We start from the raw sequence: 18,546 nt of genomic DNA on the forward strand, positions 1-18,546 counted from the left end.
AGGGTAGGGCAATGCTTTGGGCCCACATTTCGAAGGGAGAATGTTTTGGACCGGAAACCGAGCCTCTTCTGTTTAACACTGCCTTTCAGTGTTAAGGTGTCCTCTGTCCGGCCTCGTCCGCCCCTGCCTGCCCCCTTACAGGGTCAAAAGCCCAAGATCCAAGCAGCCCTCGGCTGGGCGATGGGCCCAGAAGCTGCTACACACTGTGTGCTTCCCTCCTGAGATGTTCCAGCTCACTGACCGGTCCCATCCACATATCCTTGTCCAGACGTTTTATTTGAATTCATGACAGTGATGCTTAGTGGTTCTGATTGATGGAGAAGTACCCCCACCCTCCCTAAGAAAACCCAGGCTGTGCCACCCACCCTAATTCTGATGTTAACAACACACAGCTGGTTTAGGGAGGGTCCCCACCCAGCAGGATCAAGGAAAATTCCAGGAGCAAAGCCTCAGGGCTGGCAGGCACTGGGGAAAGCTGCCAACCACTTGGTAGACCACTAGGTTCTCTGTTTTCCCTTCCCTTTCCTTTTCAAATCCCACAGTTTCCTGTTGGGGAGAGGCTGTAATTAGCCCAGTACAGGCACAGCTCCCAGCCAGAGGCACAGCTGCTGGGAGAACTCTAGGAAAACTGGCAACCGATATTTTTCCAATTAGAAGGACTGTGGCATAAACTTTTTGAGTTACATTATTATATTGAAACCAGATTTCTCAGGTCAGCTGCCAGGGGTAGAAGGCAGAGCTGGACTCCCGTGCTCCCCTGCCCTCATCACTACTTGGCAGGCCAGCCTCTCCCTGCAGGCACACAGGATGATCCTGGATTCTGGGGAGGCTGAGCTGCCCCTTACTGAGTCCTGCCCCTATCAGAGTCTCAAACTTTCTGCTTCAGTGTCCTGAGAGATGGGTAAATGGGTGATGGATGGATGGAGCAAATTAAGGAGACGGCAGATGACTCGGGATGACGGGAGAAAGGATGACACAGGGTTGGCTAGCTGATGTTCCCTCCTTTCAGCGATTTACAGGAGATGGACCCCAGCTTGGTCATGAAGTTAGTTTGCTTCCACTGTGCGATGCACTCCTCAGAAATTTTAAAGTCAGCCTGGACAAGAAAAACAAAAAGCGATTATGTAGTGATGGTGGTGGACCTGCAAGAAAACAAAGACTCTTATACTACTAGTACTATAAAGTAACTCAGCTGCTCTAAGAGAGCAGTTTGTGAAAAGCTTTCACTTTGAGGTGTCTTTTGCCTAAGCTAAATTCATTTTTTTAGGGATTTAGTTTAAGAAAATAATCATGAACAAGTACAAAGAACTAGGCCAGCCATCAGTGCACTCTAAGAGGGAAAAACTTAACCTCGACATCTAATAAAGTTTTGGTTAAATGATGATAATTATGATATACCACCACATACGTGATGAGGTTCCCCCCTCAATACTTAAAAAGATGGGGACATTTTTGAGGCATAAAGGTAAATTAAAAAAGCAGAATAAACCCATGGTAATACCTCAAACTGAAACTATATTATTACTGCTGGGCAGAGAAAAAGTGCAGAAGGAAATGATCACTAATGACATTTTCCAGGATCTCTGGGTGGCAGGACGATGGATATTTTCTTTTCTTTGTTTTCCCCTACATTTTAGACATTTATACAATGAAAACTCATTTTATAGCCAGAAAAAAATGAGTGAGTCAAAGAACCAGCTTGGAAAACTAGGAAAGAACAGAGGAGACAAAGCCGTGTGCCACTTGCGGGAGGATGGAGAGAGGCAGAAACCACTCTAAACGCCCTCCAGAAGCAGCGCTTCGTCTAGCCGAGGAGCTAAGGCATAAACTAGAAAAAGTCACCCACGTGGTGGTAATTCCACGAGAAGAGTGAATGTGTACGTTCACGGAGGTAGCCCAAGCACCCAGAACAGTGACTTGGGCTCGCCGTGTGCTGAAGGCATGAATGAATTCGGGGCAGGCCATGCACGTCAGCGCCCTTCAGGGCAAAGAAAGAATGGGAGCTCTAAGGTCAAGGTGGGCAGGAGGGACCCGGGAGGGCTCTGGTCCTGGCCCCGGCACTTCTGGTGACCCGTGTGGCTTGGCAGGTCTCCTGGCAGGTGAAATGAGGATCGTCTCCTGTCACAGACTGCAGAGCAGATGAGGAAATGTGTCAAGTCCCTCACACAGAGCCTCAGCCTGCCAGTCTGAGTACATGCAAGGGCCCACAGGCTCCTCAGGCACCTCATCTGAAAGGTCTGGAACAAAGAAGGAAGACGCAGGCTTAGACGCAGGAAGGCCCAGCTTCCTCTGGATTCCTGTGGATGCAGTCTGGGGACACAGGCAGCCCGGATAAGAGAGAAAGAGAGCAGCTCGTTACCTGCAGCTTCTCAAAGACTTTCTTCTTGGGCTTAAGCTCCTCATCTGGTTGGCCCTTCTCATAGCCCTTCACAAACACTCGCTCCCCAGGAGCTGAGCCTGCAGGAGGGTCCAGAGGCTCAACCTTGCGGCTTACCCCTTCCCTGGGAAGATACACAGGACAAGAGAACAGTGAGGCTGTGGATGGCGTCCCGCTGCCATCGAGGCCAAAGCACCAGGCCTTGACCAGGGCCCTAGTGGGATTCAGGGCACCCTCCACGCCAGAGCCAGGAGTTCCTCACTGCTGTACTGTCTCTACATCACCGGCACTGGGTTCACCTGAGCTAAACGGAAATCCTATGTCAGGAGAGAGTCCAAACTCTGGGCTTTCTGGGGAGGAAGTATGACACAAGAGCCAATAACTGGGTTCGGATCCTGGCTTTACCTCTTACTAGCAGTGAGACTTGAGCATACACACAGCTTTGAATCTTCAATCTGTTGCTTTGTTTTGTCTCTTTAGGGCTGTACCCATGGTACAGGGAGGGTCCCAGGCTAGGGGTAGAATCCAAGCCATAGGTGCTGGCCTTCGCCACAGCCATGGCAACACCAGATCCGAGCTGCACAGATGACCTGTGGCAATGATGGATTCTTAACCCACTGAGCAAGGCCAGAGATTGAACGCACATCCTCATGGATATTAATGGGGTTCTTAACCCACTGAGCCACAAGAGAACTCCAATTTCTTTTCTTTTTTTTTTTTTTTTGTCTCTTTGCCTTTTCTTGAGCCACTCCTGCGGCATGTGGAGGTTCCCAGGCTAGGGGTCGAATCAGAGCTGTAGCCGCTGGCCTACACCACAGCCACAGCAATGGGGGATCCAAGCCTCGTCTGCAACCTACACCATAGCTCATGGCAACGCAGGATCCTTAACCCACTGAGCAAGGCCAGGGATTGAACCTGCAACCTCATGGTTCCTAGTCGGATTCGTTAATCACTGTGCCACGACAGGAACTCCGGGAACTCCAATTTCTGTCTTAATAAAGTTAACTTTAGGTAAAGTGCTTCCGCATGTCCTTGTACAATAAATAATTCCTCCATGCATTATCTTCTGGGTAGTGTTCTCAGGCCCGCAGCTGGCACGCGGAAGGCATCATGTGGGCTGAGCCCCGGCTCTTCCCGGCCTCCCCAGGCCCTGGCCCCACCCCAAGTCCTCACTCACACAGAAGCACACAGAAGCATGCCTTGGGACTCGATTCCTCTCATCTTCTGGGGTTTCAGATTGCACAGCACCACCACCAGCCTGTCCTGCAGGTCCTCCTTGGGCACAAACTGCACCAGGCCGCTCACCACAGTCCGAGGCTCAGCTTCCCCCACGTCAACCTTCTCCACATACAGGCTGTCTGCATCCGGGTGCTGCGGCAAGACACCGGTCTCAGATGTATCACAACAGAAACAGATCGCGGGGCCTGGTGAACCCTCTGACTTCAGAAAGGACCATCCCCTCCCTACAGAGGCCCTGGAGGAACCCTCTAGGGCCAACTCTCCAGGTCCAGACAGCAGATGTGAGAAGGGGCCCTGAAGAGGGGCCCAGATTTGAGTAACAGGAGCCTAATTACTTGTGTCTGAGGTGGAAGGAACCCTCGACAGAGATTAAAATGGCTGAACTGCCGGGTGGCCCTGTGTGCGCCAGGGCAGGCCCAATCCCAGAGGATGGAGGACGGGGGAGGACAGCTGCTGGCTCCACTGTCAGAGAGCACCGGCAGCTCTCAGGGCAGTTTTGGTGGTTGGTCTACATGGTGAAAAGCAAATCAGTACAGAGAGGAAAAAACACCCAGACTACTGATCTCAGGCCCCTGGTTGCATAACCGCCTGTCTGTGGGAAAAGGGAAGTCCTTCTCCCTTCACCATGTTCTGGGGTGGGGAGAGGGAAGGACAACGTGGCTGATGCGAGACAAGGCCTGCGGCTAGTCCAGACAAGCTGGGACCAGGTGAGTCCATCAGACTGGATGTGATGGATAAACAAAGCTCCCTCTAACATCCGCTCCGTACTCGGAGTTCCTGGCTGTTTGGTTGCATAAGGTCCAGAGTCAGCAGAAGGAAAGCCTGATGCCTGGAGTGAGATGCCGGGGTTCTAACTTGCGCTAAGACCTCAGGGATGTTACTTCCCATCCCGGGCCAGGTTTCCTCCGGATGGAAGCAGACAAACCTGACCCCTGTCTGCCTCTCTAGGACGTGGTCAAAAACAAGTACCTTGTCCACACTAATGACTCTCCCCACGCGGATGTCCAGCCGGGACGGGATGACCTCCTCTGGTTCCGAATTCTTGGCAGGGCCTTTGGCGACTGGCTCTGGGGATGAGAAGAACCCAAGGCTCGAACTCTCCTCCTTCCCACAGCAGGCCAGTGGCTGATTCCACCAAATGAGGACACGAGCAGGACTTAGTGCAGAATCCCCACAATCTACCCACTGAATTAGACCTTTTTGAGAACAGCGGCCTCTGAGAAGTGACTGGCCAGATTTCATCTCTCTCTCCCTCAGGTATTGGGCTGGAGGGGAGGGAAGGGGCCCGTGTAGCTTTGCCACCATTCACAAATTCCACATACATGTCCTGAGCCTTTTCTGAGACGGCCACACAAACCTACCAATATTAACATCTTAGCATCATGGTTACGTGGATGGCCAACCAACAGCCAGTCGGGAGCATGCGGAAAATCTACAGAGGAGCTTCCCTAAGGGGCCCTGCCCAAGCAGCCTGTCACCCTCATGGTCTAAGCCAACCAGTCTCCTTAACCGAAGAGGTGGATTTTGCAAAAGGACCGGAGTACGAGTCTCCCACCAGCACTCGCAGCAGTGCTGGCATGGCAGGATGTAATCATGGCACAGAGCTGCCCAACTCCAAATCAAAATGACTGGAGTTCCATCTCAGGAGCCAACGGGGCATGACATTCCCGCACTTCGGATCCCCCGGCTTCTCAGGCCTGAACTGCAGATGGAGCCTTTTCTGAGGCCCACCGCCAGGCCTCTACCCCGCAATGTCATCCGCCCACCACCCCTCCCCTCGGCTGGCCTTACTCTGCTTGGAGGGATCTGGGTAGGCAGCGCTGGACAGTTTCTTTAGAGCAGGGGTATTAAACTTTTCCCGGATGGGATCCAGCAACTTGTTCAAGGCGACTTCAACAGAATTCTTTAGGTCTCCAGGGTGTACAACCTGCAAGTGCACAAGGCCAGGTGAGAGCGGGCGCTTGAACAGGGCACAAGACACGTGAATCTACTCAGAATAATGTGCGCGTGAGGATGCAGGGTGTTTTCACACCTCAGAACAACCCTGTGAAGATGCTGGAGCAGGGAGGGAGAAATGGATTCAGCACGGTTATCTCATCTGCCCAAGACCCAGGTCTTCTGACTCTCAATTCCACACTGACCTGAGGCATTTTAGAGGCTGAATGCTTTTATTAGTCAAGTTCTTCTAGTCCCTTCATTTATGCTCAGAGTAGCAGCATAAACCAGGTGTTATTTACAGGCAGGGAAACCCAGGGGCTAGAGACAGCCTGAGGGGAGCCAAGCACGCAAGAAGGAAGACTAGGGCTCTGGCGGGACACCACCCGGGGTGAGTCCCAGCTGGCTGGGTGACCCCGAACCAGGCACTCGCCCCTTCCAATTTTGCGATTCTTCATTTAAAAAAATGACAATAATACCTATATCTGCTCGAGTCGGAATGAGGATTAAATCACACAGCGTGGGTGAAAATGGTGAGGAGTGCTAGTCCGTGGCAGGAGCTCACCAATTCAAATTTTTTTCCCTTGTGTCCTGTCACTAGCACTCACACCCCCCAAATCTGGCCTGAAAGGACCTTCTAAGAGATTCTGAGGGGATGTCCCTTAGGTATGCATACACGTAATAAAACAATTACCTATGGTTTTGTTTCTGATGTTATTTCTACCCTTGGGAATGTTTAATTTTTAGCAATAGAAAAGCTTTCTTTTTTTTTTTTTTTGTTGTTGTTGTTGTTGCTATTTCTTGGGCCGCTCCCGCGGCATATGGAGGTTCCCAGGCTAGGGGTTGAATCGGAGCTGTAGCCACCGGCCTACGCCAGAGCCACAGCAACGCAGGATCCGAGCCGTGTCTGCAACCTACACCACAGCTCACGGCAACGCCGGATCGTTAACCCACTGAGCAAGGGCAGGGACCGAACCCGCAACCTCATGGTTCCTAGTCGGATTCGTTAACCACTGCGCCACGACGGGAACTCCTAGAAAAGCTTTCGACTTGCACTGTCCAGTAAGGTAGCCACGAGCCTCAGGCAGATATTTAAATGTAAGTTAAAATTCAGCTTCTCAGTTGTACTGGTCACACTGTGTGAGGTTCGACAGCTGCACGTGGCCAGTGGCAACTGTGTTACTAGTGTATAGACAGAAGCGCTGCTGGTTAACACTGCCCTGGCTCTTCCTTCAGAAGCATTTCTGGAGTTCCTCTTGTGGCACAGCGGAAATGAATCCAACTAGTAAACCGTGAAGTTGTGGGTTCGATCCCTGGCCTCGCTCAGTGGGTTAAGGATCCAGTGTTGCCGTGAGCTGTGGTGTAAGCTGGCAGCTATAGCTGATTTGAGCCTTAGCCTGGGAACCCCCACGTGCCCTGGGTGTGGCCCTAAAAAGCAAAAAAAAAAAAAAAAAAAGGAAGAAGCAGCATTTCTTCTACTCCTTCTCATCATTCCCACAAAGGACTGCTCACAGGGCTGAGGAATGGGGAGCGTGGGTTCTGTGGCCCACCTCAGACTACAGACAGAAGGGTTTCAGAGCAACGGCTGCCAAAGAGCCAAAAGATGGGCTTTAAGGGCCCTCAGACCTCACTGAGTCTTTTCCTCCACTTGGTGCTCACACCCGCACTGCCTCCGGGGGTCCTCTGGCCTCGGCCTGAACCCTCAGTGATGGGGACTGCAAGGTCAGGGGGGCAGCCCTGGTCATCACCACACAACTAAACAAGCCTCCCTGTGGTCCCCACCCGATGCGGCTGGCTGAACACACCAGTCGAACAACTTGCTTCCCAGCTGAACGTGCTCAGTTCCTTCAACTGTGACTTTGCGACATGGTTTGCAGTCTGTTTCCTCTCATGGCCTCCTTCCTCTCCCCACCAGCACACCCCAGGCTGTCAAATAACCCTCACAGAACTGAAGTTCAGGGCTGAAGGCACAACCCCAGAGCACCCAAAACAATGGAGAACTGACTGGACGATCAATTCCCTGGTTTCGACTCGACATTTCTGGTGACCCAGGCCAAGACCTCACGAACACTCTGACAGCCCCACGGCAATGCCTGTTCAGCCCAAATTCACAGTCAGTCCAGACCTCCCCCTTCACTCCCCATATACAGTTACCACTCCCTTCCTTCATGCTCTGGCCCTGCCTGCCCCCTGCAGGTGAGTCTAAAGGCCCACCCCCCGTGGCAGACCCTAGTCAGGCCGACCCACTCATGCTTCCTACACAACACACTGCGTCATTTCACTGTGTCTGTGCACAACTCCCCTCATAAGTTTTCTCCTTTTTCTTTCTTTCTTTCTTTTTGTTTTGTTTTGTTTAGGGCCACACCCATGGCATATGCAAGTTCCCAGGCTAGGGGTCCAACTGGAGCGGCAGTTGCCGGCCTATGCCACAGCCACAGCAATGCTGGATCTGAGCCACGTCTGCAACCTACACCACAGCTCATGGCAATGCCAGATCCTGAACCTGCTGAGCAAGGCCAGGGATCGAACCCGTGTCCTCATGGATGCTAGCTGGGTTCCGTAACGCTGAGCCACAACGGGACCGCCCTCCCCTCAAAGATTTCCTCATGAACTCCTACTCCTCAAGTGTAACGGTGTCTGCATGTTGTCCCCTCCCCACAGCTTTCCCAGACAGCTGATCTCTTCCTCCTGTTCTACTTGCACACCAGGTACACATCTTCACTGCAGAGTAACCAGTAAATGGTATTTATGCACACGTCTGCCTCTTCTCCTGGACCACAAGTTTCACGAGGATTTAATCCTCTGTGTAACATCAGCCCCTGGCATGGTGCCCAATGCATGGGCATCTAGTAAGTCTTTTGTTAAACTGCTGAAATGTACATCCTCTATTCTGTCCTTGCACAGTAGTGTCCCTTTTCTGAACCTTGATTTTTGCACCTGTCCCCACAATGCTTCAACCTGTTGGGTTTGGACCTTCATTCCAGGTTAGGCCCTTTGGAGAGTGATGAGGACACCAATATATTAGCCGTGTGCCATTTGCTAATCTGACCCGTGAGCCACTTGAATCCTCATCTAAGCCATGAGCACAATCTACAGCCCTGAGAGCATCACGGCAGAGCCCTGTGATGCACAGTGGAAACCTTGGCGAGGCCAAGATGGAGAGGCTTATCAGCATGAGTCCAGCAGAAATTACGCCCCCTCTGGTATTACCTCATCAGCAAAGTCCTTTTCCAGGTCCGAGTAAGCTGTGTAGGTTTTGTTTCCACCCCATTTTTCATCTCGAAGGATCACAAACTCTGTAAGAAAAAAGATGCATGCCAACGAACCCACTGATAACGGCAGAGTCAGCATTCCTGGCCGGAATGTATGGGGATTTGCAATTTCTGCCATATATTCTGAAATTCATCATATGGTATTTTATTGTTTTGAAACTGGACGAGTGGTAAGGTGGCAGACCCAGCTAGCATCCAAGCTCAGGGCAGAGGAGGGCGTCTTACCTCTCTCTTGTATTCTTTTAGTCCGACATGCCTGCCCCCTTCATTTCTACCACTGCTGCTCACCCTGCCATCCCTCTGCCCCTCTTAGACCCTAACCTGGTAACAAACACACAACTCAATGATATACCCACTTCAATTGCACATTAATACATGAGAAAGCAGAGCAGAGCATCAGGAAAGCTAGCCCCTGGAGGAAGATTCTGTGACAAGCTTCAAGTATGATCCCAGCACTGGTTTTGCTATTTCAGTCTGGCCTCCGAGAAGAAAACAGGGAGTGTCTTACCAGACTTGAGGGGAAAGAGGACATGCTTGATGAAGGACAGGACGCCATTGTTGTCCACGTTCCCTGGCTCACAGAAGGCCTTCTTCAGTTTTTTCTTCACATCCTCTTTCCGATCAAGGAGATCAATCTTGGACTCCTAGAAGCCAGGAAGGGGAAGAGGACCTCTTGTGGTTGAAAATGACAATATGCTTAACTAATCTGCTTTTCTTTCTTTCCTTTTTTTTTTTTTTTTTTTTTTGGTCTTTTTGCCTTTTCTAGGGGCTGCTTCCCACAGCATATGGAGGTTCCCAGGCTAGGGGTCCAATCGGAGCTGTAGCCGCTGGCCTAGGCCAGAGCCACAGCAACGCAGGATCCGAGCCACGTCTGCAACCTACACCACAGCTCACGGCAACGCTGGATCCTTAACCCACTGAGCAAGGGACCGAACCTGCAACCTCATGGTTCCTAATCGGATGCGTTAACCACTGAGCCACGACGAGAACTCCCTTTCTTTTGGTCTTTTTAGGGCTGCACCCGTGGTAAAAGGAATTTCCCAGGCCAGGGGGCCGAACCAGAGCTGTAGATGCTGCCCTCCGCCACAACCACAGCAACAGCAGATTCCGAACTGAGTCTGTGACCTACACTACAGCTCATGGCAACGCCGGATCCTCATGGATACTGGTCAGATTTGTTATCACTGAGCCACAATGGAAACTCCTGCTTAACTAATCCATATTTTACTTGTTTTGGACAAAGATTTAAACATTAAAGGACTTTAACAAAAGCAAAATTAATTAGAGTGGAGGATCATTCACAATACGAAATAAGAGTATTTTAATTTTTCTCTCTTCTTCTTAGGGCTTGTTTGCAGCATATCGGATCATTTATACATATGTAGCTGGAGAATAAAAGGCCTGTGTTTTTTCACCTAAGACTATATTATAAGTATTTCTCAGTGGCTAGCTGGTCTTCACTTGCAATTTTTATGCTATATTATATTCCCAAGTATTAGTGACTACATAATTTTTCAGCAATTCTACACTGTTAGGTTATGTTCTAGTTTTTACAATTACATACACTGCTACAATGAACACCTCGCAGAAGTCCTTTTACCTTCTCTAGTATTATTTCCTTAAACCACCCAAAGCCACTGGGCCCTAAACTGTTTTGTGATAGGCGTATACCAAGTGACATTGGCACCGGCAATGTTTGGATACATGCTTCACAGCAGTCACCAACACCAGGTGTTGGGTATTATTTGTAGCCATTTGTCCTTTTCAGGGTAATAGGCTGTGTTCCTTGTTTTGGAGTGAATGAACTCATGCTCACTTGTGTTCAGTGGTCACCAAGCTCTGGTCAACATATGACTGTATGTGAATCACCTGGGGTGCTTTAAAAAAACATAAATTATGGGCTTCCACCCAAATCTAATAAGTAAAAATGTCTTGGGGTTGGGCCAGCCATGTGCATTTTTTTTTTTTTTTTTGTCTTTTCTAGGGCCGCTCCTGCGACATATGGAGGTTCCCAGGCTAGGGGTCTAATCGGAGCTGTAGCAGCTGGCCTACGACAGAGCCACAGCAACGCAGGATCCGAGCCGAGTCTGCGACCCCCACACCACAGCTCATGGCAACGAGGGATCCTTAATCCACTGAGCAAGGCCAGGGATCGAACCCGTAACCTCATGGTTCCTAGTCGGATTCGTTAACCACTGCACCACGACGGGAACTCCAGGCATTTGTATTTTAAGAAGCTCTCCATGTGGTTCTGACATAGTCACCTTTAGGAACTGCTGCTGGCGCTGATTTCCAGGATTAAGATAGTAAATGTTATCAAGTAAGATGAGCAATATACTTTGTCAGAGAAACAACTGACACATGGAGCATCGTAATGAGAGAAAAACGAATGAGTCTATTCCTTTAAAAATAACAACAACAGTTTATATTCACCAATTCCTGATCGAAGTCAGGAATTAAAGAATTAGGTGAGTGTCCAAACATGATTGCAATCAGAATCAATTAGTAGGATTTGAAAAAAAAAATAAAGATTTCCTGAGTTGTTCCCCCAAACCACTTTATCAGAATCTTTAAGGACAGGGCCTCAATCAACTCTCTCTCTCTCTCTCAAAGGTTCCCTAGGTGATTCTAAAGATCAGTCATGTTTGGGAACCCAGAATGCAACCTTCCTTTGGGTTCCATGAACTCCTCTATCCTGTGCCCTTAGGGATCAGTATTTTCCCCAAGCAATACTTTTAAATGTTAAAAGACATCATATTTATCAAAATCATTTTATCAGACCTCACCCTAAGGATCAACATGCTAATTGGTGAAATGCAACCACAACCTTCTCATTAAATAAAGTTGAATTTTATCCCAGTTCTATGGCTGAAGAAATTACTTTTGCAGGTGCTTTTTATCTAAAGCAGTAAAAAGCTTAAAATTATGACTGGATCTCATTAGGACTGCTTCCTGGGTCCTTCAATACTTAAGAACCACTGGAATTAATTGGATAACTTAAGATTTCTTGTAACTCAAATATCTGAGAATTCTAGTTAGAACACGTTACTGTCCTTTCTAGCCCTCAATTTCTTTATCTCTTGCTGAAGACTTCTCAAGTTCGAGTTGACAACCTACCTCTTCTGAAGAGCTCATTTTGCTGCCAGTTAATCCGGGAACCATAGGATTCATCAGATGGACCCGTTTTGAGTAGCCAAGCGCAGGTAGGTACTGAGGGGTTAGAAAGAAACACAGAAAAGCAGGTATTAGTATAAATTCCCCCTTAGTACCCTGATCTCATCTAACCTGGCCAGCCACTTAACAGTTTGATATGCTCCTTCCAAGACTTTTTCTACTGAATATTACAACTTTTCTTTCTTTTTTTTTTGGAGGAGGGGGTGCATCTGCTGCACAGGGAGGTTCCCAGGCTAGGGACTGAATCTGAGCTATAGCCACTGGCCTAGGCCACAGCCACGGCAACACCAGATCCAAGTTGCATCTGTGACCTATACCACAGCTCATGGCAACGCCAGATCCTTAACCCACTGAGTGAGGCCAGGGGTGGAAACTGCGTCCTCAAAGATACTAGTCAGATTCGTTTCCGCTGAGCCACGACAGGAACTCTTTTTTTTTTTTTTTTTTGTCTTTTTTGCCTTTTCTAGGGCTGCTCCAGTGGCATATGGAGGTTCCCAGGCTAGGGGTCCAATCGGAGCTGTAGCCACCGGCCTATGCCAGAGCCACAGCAACACGGGATCTGAGCTGTGTCTGCAACCTACACCACAGCTCACGGCAACGCTGGATCCTTAATTCACTGAGTGAAGCCAGGGACCGAACCCACAACCTCATGGTTCCTAGTCGGATTCGCTAACCACTGAGCCACGACGGGAACTCCTAAGCAGAGATTTTAGAGGCTGCACAGTACTGGAGAGACAGATGTTGAAGTTTAGTCCAATCAAAGCAGAGAGGGCTTTGTGAACACCTGGAAATTTCAGTTTGAGACCCTCAAACGGCCACATCCTAAGATAAGATCCACATCACAGGAGGAAAAGCAAACTGAAACAGACCAGTTCTAACAAAGCCTCAAACGGACCCTTAACAGGATCGAGGGAATAAATCAGTAATTTAACAGGCTACAGAAAACACAACACTCTATAAACATAATCCAGAGCCTCTACACCATATCTATGGTGTCTTTGACATAATAAAAAGTACTAGAAATGGGAAGCAGAAAAAAGCGACTCACGGTCAAGAGGGAACAGTCAATAAAGGCAGATGTGGACAATTCAGATATTGGAATAAGCAGATCAGGATGTTCAAAATAACTATGATTGATGTATTAAAGGAAACGAAAAGATTGACAAAATGGATAAAAGATGGAGAACTATAAAAGAGAATTGCAACCTATAAAAAAGGAATCAAACGGAATTTCCAAAATAGCACAGATCAATACTTGATGGATTTAACAGGAGATAGGAATGATGAACATGAAGAAATGTCGGTAGATAATATCCAAACTAAAGCAAAGAGGGAACAAAGAAGGGAAAACAACAGAATAGGCTATGAGACATGTGGGACATGGTCCAGAGGTCAAATCTATGTAAAATTAGAGGAGAGAGAGAGACTAGGACAGAAACAATATTTAAAGGAAATAGTAGGGGATGATTTTCTAATTGTGATGAAAATATTGACCCTCAGAATCATGAAACTCAGCAAAATCTAAATAGGATAAATACAAAGAAAACTACAGCTAAAAACATCACAGTCAAATTGCTGAAAATCAAGAGGCAGAGGAAAACCTTAAAAGCAATAAGAGAAAAGATTTATTATCTGCAAAGGAGAAACAATGATATTTATGGGTGACTTTTCAATGGACACTATTTTTTTAATTCTTTTTAAAAATAAGTATAGTTGATTTATGCTGTTGTGCCAATTTCTGCTGTACAGCAAAGTGACACAGTCATACATACATATACATTTCAACAGAAACTATCTTAAAAGCCAGAGGCAACAAGATAACTCCTTAAAGTGCTAAAAGAAAAAGAACTGGGGAGTTCCCATCATGGCGCAGTGGCAACGAATCCGACTAGGAACCAGGAGGTTTCAGGTTCAATTCCTGGCCTCATTCAGTGGGCTGAGGATCCAGCGTTGCTGTGAGCGTGGTGTAGGTCGCATAAGCGGCTTGGATCTGGTTTTGCTATGGCTGTAGTATAGGCCGGCAGCAACAGCTCTGATTAGACCCCTAGCCTGGGAACTTCCATATGCCTCAGGTGTGGCCCTAAAAAAGACAAAAAGAAAAGAAAAGAAAAAGAACTGCAAACTTAGAATTTTACACCGAGTAAAAGCAAAAGAAAGATGTTCGCAGACAAAAGGAAGTCAAAAGAACTCATTACCAAGAGACCTGAATGGCAAACACAAAATACAAAGGGGTCTTTAGGCTGAAGTAAAATCATCCCAGGTAGATACACAGAGGCACAGGGAAGAATCGAGAGTATCAGAAAAGGTAAATGGGGGAGTTCCCACTGTGGCTCAGTGAAAACGAATCTAACTAGTATCCATGAGGACTCAGGTTCCATCCCTGGCCTTGCTTAGTGGGTTAAGGATCCGGTGTTGCCATGAGCTGCAGTGTAGGCTGCAGACGTGGCTCAGATCTAGCATTACATGGTTGTGGCATAGGTCAGTGGCTTCAGCTCTAATTTGACCCCTAGCCTGAGAACTTCCATTTGCCGCAGATGTAGCCCTAAAAAAAAAGAAGAAAAGAAAAGAAAAGGTAAATGGGGGTAAATATACGTGAAAATTGATCGCTTAAAAAACAGTTATAATCAGGTCTCTGGGATTTAAAATATATGTGAAAGTAAAATATATAACAATAGCACAAAGGGCAAAAGGGTTTTTGCTTTTTTTTAAAGGGTGTCAAATGTGAAAAACTTATGGTTTCCAAATGAGACAGGTTGTGGGGTGGGGGGCATGCACTGAGGGTTGGGGATGGATATGCCTTAAAATTTGTTTGTGGTGATTGCTATACACCTAGAAATGTAATAAAATTCTTAAATAATTTTTAAAAAGGGTGTTAAATGGGATAAAACTATTCTAGGTTCTTGCATTGTTGGGAAGTAGTAAAAATACCTAACAAACTGTAATAAATTATAAAGATAGATGTTTTAATCTCTGGGGCTGGGCTGGGCAAAACTTTTCAGTAAAGGGCCAGATAATTAACATTGTAGGCTCTGTAGGTCATATATGACCTCTATTGCATATATCTAATTTTTTTTTTCTTTTTTCATTTTATGGCCACAACTGTAGCATATGGAAGTTTCCAGACCAGGGTTGAATCAAGCTGCAGCTGAGGCCTATGCCATAGCCACGGCTATACTACATCTGAGCTGAATCTACAACCTACCCCTCAGCTTCCAGCAACACCAGATCCTTAACCCACTGAGCGAGGCCAGAGATTGAACCTGAATCCTCGTGGAGACTATATCAGTTCCTTAACCTGCTGAGTCACAATAGGAACTCCCTTTTTTTTTTTTTTTTTTTTTTTTTTTTCCCTTTGGCTGTGCCTTTGGCATTCAGAAATTCCTAGGCCAGGGACTGAACCTGTGTGCCACAGCAGTGACCTGAGCCTCATTAGTGACAATGCTGGATCCTTAACCAGCTAAGCCAACAGGGAACTCTAAGAAATACTTGAATAATAATTATAAAAAGAATATTTACATCGTAAACATTTTCCCATGTATTAAATCATCTGAAAATCACTTAAAAATATTATACAGGGAGTCTTCTGTTGTGGCCCAGGAGTAACAAACCAAACTAGTATCCATGAGGATGTGGGTTTGATCCTTGGCCTTGCTCAATAGGTTAAGGATCTGGTACTACTGCAAACTGTGGTGTAGGTCACAGACGTGACTCAGATCTGACATTGCTGTGGCTGTGGCACAGGCTGGCAGCTGCAGCTCAGATTCCACCCCTAGCCTGGGAACTTCCATATGCCTCACCTGCGGCCCTATTAAAAAAAGAAAAGAGCCTTTCCTTGGAAACTGAGCTGTTAGAAAAAAAGCAGGAGCTCCTACTGTGGCACAACAGGATTGGCAGTGTCTTGAGAGTGCTGGGACACAGGTTCGATGCCCAGCACAGTGGTTAAAGATCCAGCATTGCCACAGCTGCAGCTTAGGCTGTAACCATGGCTTGGATCTGATTCCTGGCCTGGGAGTTCCAAATGCTGAGAGGCAGCCAAAAAAGAAAAAGGAAAGAAGCAAATTCAACAGGCGTAGAGGCAGCTTCCAGGTGGCAGCAAGAGCACAGACTACTGAGTCACACAGATCTGAGTGCTAATTCCTGCTAGGTCACTAAGTGTGTGACATGGACAGTTCCTTACTCTCTACCGTCAGCTACCTCATCTGTAAAACAAGGAGAATAACAACTACAAGACGATTGCTGGGACTGAAACTTTTACGCATACCCCTGAGGCTCAAAAGAAAAAAAGGCAGGAAAGAGGACACTAACCTTCTCTGCAAAGGTGAAAATCTTTCTCTGATCAACGCCTCCAAATTGGGCATCCACTTTCAAATATTCTTCATCCAAGGCCTGTGGAGAGAAACACACGAGCATAAATTCCTACCATATTTCTTCTATATGGGTCTGAGAAATCGGAAACTTGAAAACCACTTGATTTCTACTAAAAGGTAGAACCTGAAAGCAAATAGGCAGCACTCAGCCAGCTTGTTGGCTTCAAGAGTTAGATACATATTTGCTGAGTGCCCACAGTGGATAGTATTCCACATGGATGTCATGGGGTAAAAAAATAAAGAGTCTTGGAGTTCCTCAGCAGTAGAGCCAGACTAGTATCCATGAGGACTTGGGTTCGATTCCCGGCCTCAATCAATGGGTTAAGGATCCGGTGTTGCTGTGAGCTGTGGTGCAGGTCACAGATGTGGCTTGGATCTAGCATTGCTGTGGCTGTGGTGTGGGCTGGCAGCTGTGGCTCTGATTCAACCCCTAGCCTGGGAACTTTCATATGCCATAGGTGCAGCCCTAAAAAAAAAAAAGAGAGAGAGAAGAGTCCCTACCCTCAGGATGCTCAAGATGCAGTAGGGAAAGGAGGGAAGAAGACATTCCACAGTTATGCCAAAGGTACCCAGCGAATAAGGCAGCCTGTGACAAGCATCAAATAACCGATATAAGAAGCAAGCGTGGAATTCCCGTCGTGGTGCAGCGAAAACGAATCTGACTAGGAACCCTGAGGTTGCAGGTTCAATCCCTGGCCTTGCTCAGTGGGTCCGGCGTTGCTGTGAGTTGTGGTGTAGGCCATCAGCAACAGCTCTGATTAGACCCCTAGTCTGGGAACCTTCATATGCTGCAGGTGTGGCCTAAAAAGACCAAAAAAAAAAAAAAAAAAAAAAAAAAAAAGCAAGTGCTGTGAGAGCTTAGGGAAAAAGGCAAGACTCAACTAGTGAATGGTTACTATCACTTACTACTAAGCCCTACTGCCAGTCCTGTGGATACAGAGATGAGTCAGACCCAGATTCTGCCAAGAAGCCAATTACTTAGTTGAGGAGAGAGACACATAAACAGATACTTTCAATACAGCATGCCAAGGGTTAACTTACATGTTTATTTAAGGAACCTGCTAACATGAAGAAAGAAATGATTGCCTCTACCTGGTCGTAGAGGTGGCGGTGAAGGCTTCTTAGAATCAGACTGTGGGCTGAGCTTGGTTTTGAGGAATATGTAAATGTTTTTCTTTCTTTAAAAAAATTTTTTTCTTTCTTTCTTTTTTTAAGGGCTGCACCTGTGGCATATGGAAGTTCCTGGGGTAGAGGTCAAATGGGAGCTGCAGCTGTCGGCCCATGCCACAAATACGACAATGTGGGATCCGAGCTGCATCTGCGACATGCCACATCTTGCGGCAATGCTGGATCTTAACCCACAGAGTGAGGCCAGGGTTTGAACCCACATCCACAAGGATACTAGTCGGGTTCTTAACCTGCTGAGCCACAATAGGAACTCCTATAGATGTCTTTCACCATGTACAGGAAACAATGTGAGAAGGCATAGAGGTGTGAAGTGTTCAGGGAAATTATGAGTGATTTAGTCTGTAAAAGCATAAAACCCAAGGGATGTGGGAAGTGGTGAATGACGAGGTTAGAAAAGTTGGTGAGGACCCTGAGTGTCATGTGAGGGTGCCTAGCATCATCCTGGCCAGCAGATAATTTTAAGAAGAAACATGAGTCATGCACTGTAGAAAAGTCACACCAGTATGACGGCAGAGTGTGGAGTGTTGGCCCGTGGGCTGGAGACAAACAAAACAGCTAGAAGGTTGCTGTGAGAGTCCAGATGAGAAGTAACAATGAACCAAGTTGGTGGGGATGTAGAGCAAGAATGAATTTAGGAGTTCCCGTCATGGCTCAGTGCTTAACGAATCCGACTAGGAACCATGAGGTTGCAGGTTTGATCCTTGGCCTCGCTCAGTGGGTTAAGCTGTGGCTGTGGTGTAGGCTGGCAGCTGTAGCTCCGATTAGACCCCTAGCCTGGGAACCTCCATATGCCTCGAGTGCAGCCCTAAAAAAAGGACAAAAGACAAAAAAAAAAAAAAAAAAAAAAAAGAATTTAAGAGATTTTTAAGAAGCTAAATTGATAAAATTTAGTGTCCAATTGGATGGTGGGGTGGGGGGAAGAGGAAGAGAGAAAGAGAAAGGTGAGCAAGCACTTAGAATCTAGAATGGCATTGTCCAACAGAACTTTCTGTGA

At 47.3% G+C, this 18,546-nt stretch overlaps 1 protein-coding gene across 3 annotated transcripts in view; it reads right to left on the reverse strand.

The window, feature by feature from the left end:
- The window catches only part of YARS (tyrosyl-tRNA synthetase), a 30,716-nt gene continuing 12,425 nt past the window's right edge, over positions 256-18,546 (reverse strand). For all 3 annotated transcript variants that reach the window (XM_013999119.2, XM_021095817.1, XM_003356295.4), the window contains 9 exons: positions 16,303-16,383; positions 11,941-12,033; positions 9,332-9,467; positions 8,762-8,847; positions 5,408-5,543; positions 4,586-4,683; positions 3,555-3,748; positions 2,360-2,501; positions 256-1,096 (listed from right to left, as the gene is read on the reverse strand). In XM_013999119.2, the coding sequence (XP_013854573.1) occupies positions 986-1,096; positions 2,360-2,501; positions 3,555-3,748; positions 4,586-4,683; positions 5,408-5,543; positions 8,762-8,847; positions 9,332-9,467; positions 11,941-12,033; positions 16,303-16,383 (1,077 nt within the window). In that variant the 3' untranslated portion in view covers positions 256-985. The remainder of the gene's footprint in view (positions 1,097-2,359; positions 2,502-3,554; positions 3,749-4,585; positions 4,684-5,407; positions 5,544-8,761; positions 8,848-9,331; positions 9,468-11,940; positions 12,034-16,302; positions 16,384-18,546) is intronic.

Source organism: Sus scrofa, chromosome 6 (assembly GCF_000003025.6).
Source record: "Sus scrofa isolate TJ Tabasco breed Duroc chromosome 6, Sscrofa11.1, whole genome shotgun sequence".
NCBI lineage: Eukaryota > Metazoa > Chordata > Mammalia > Artiodactyla > Suidae > Sus > Sus scrofa.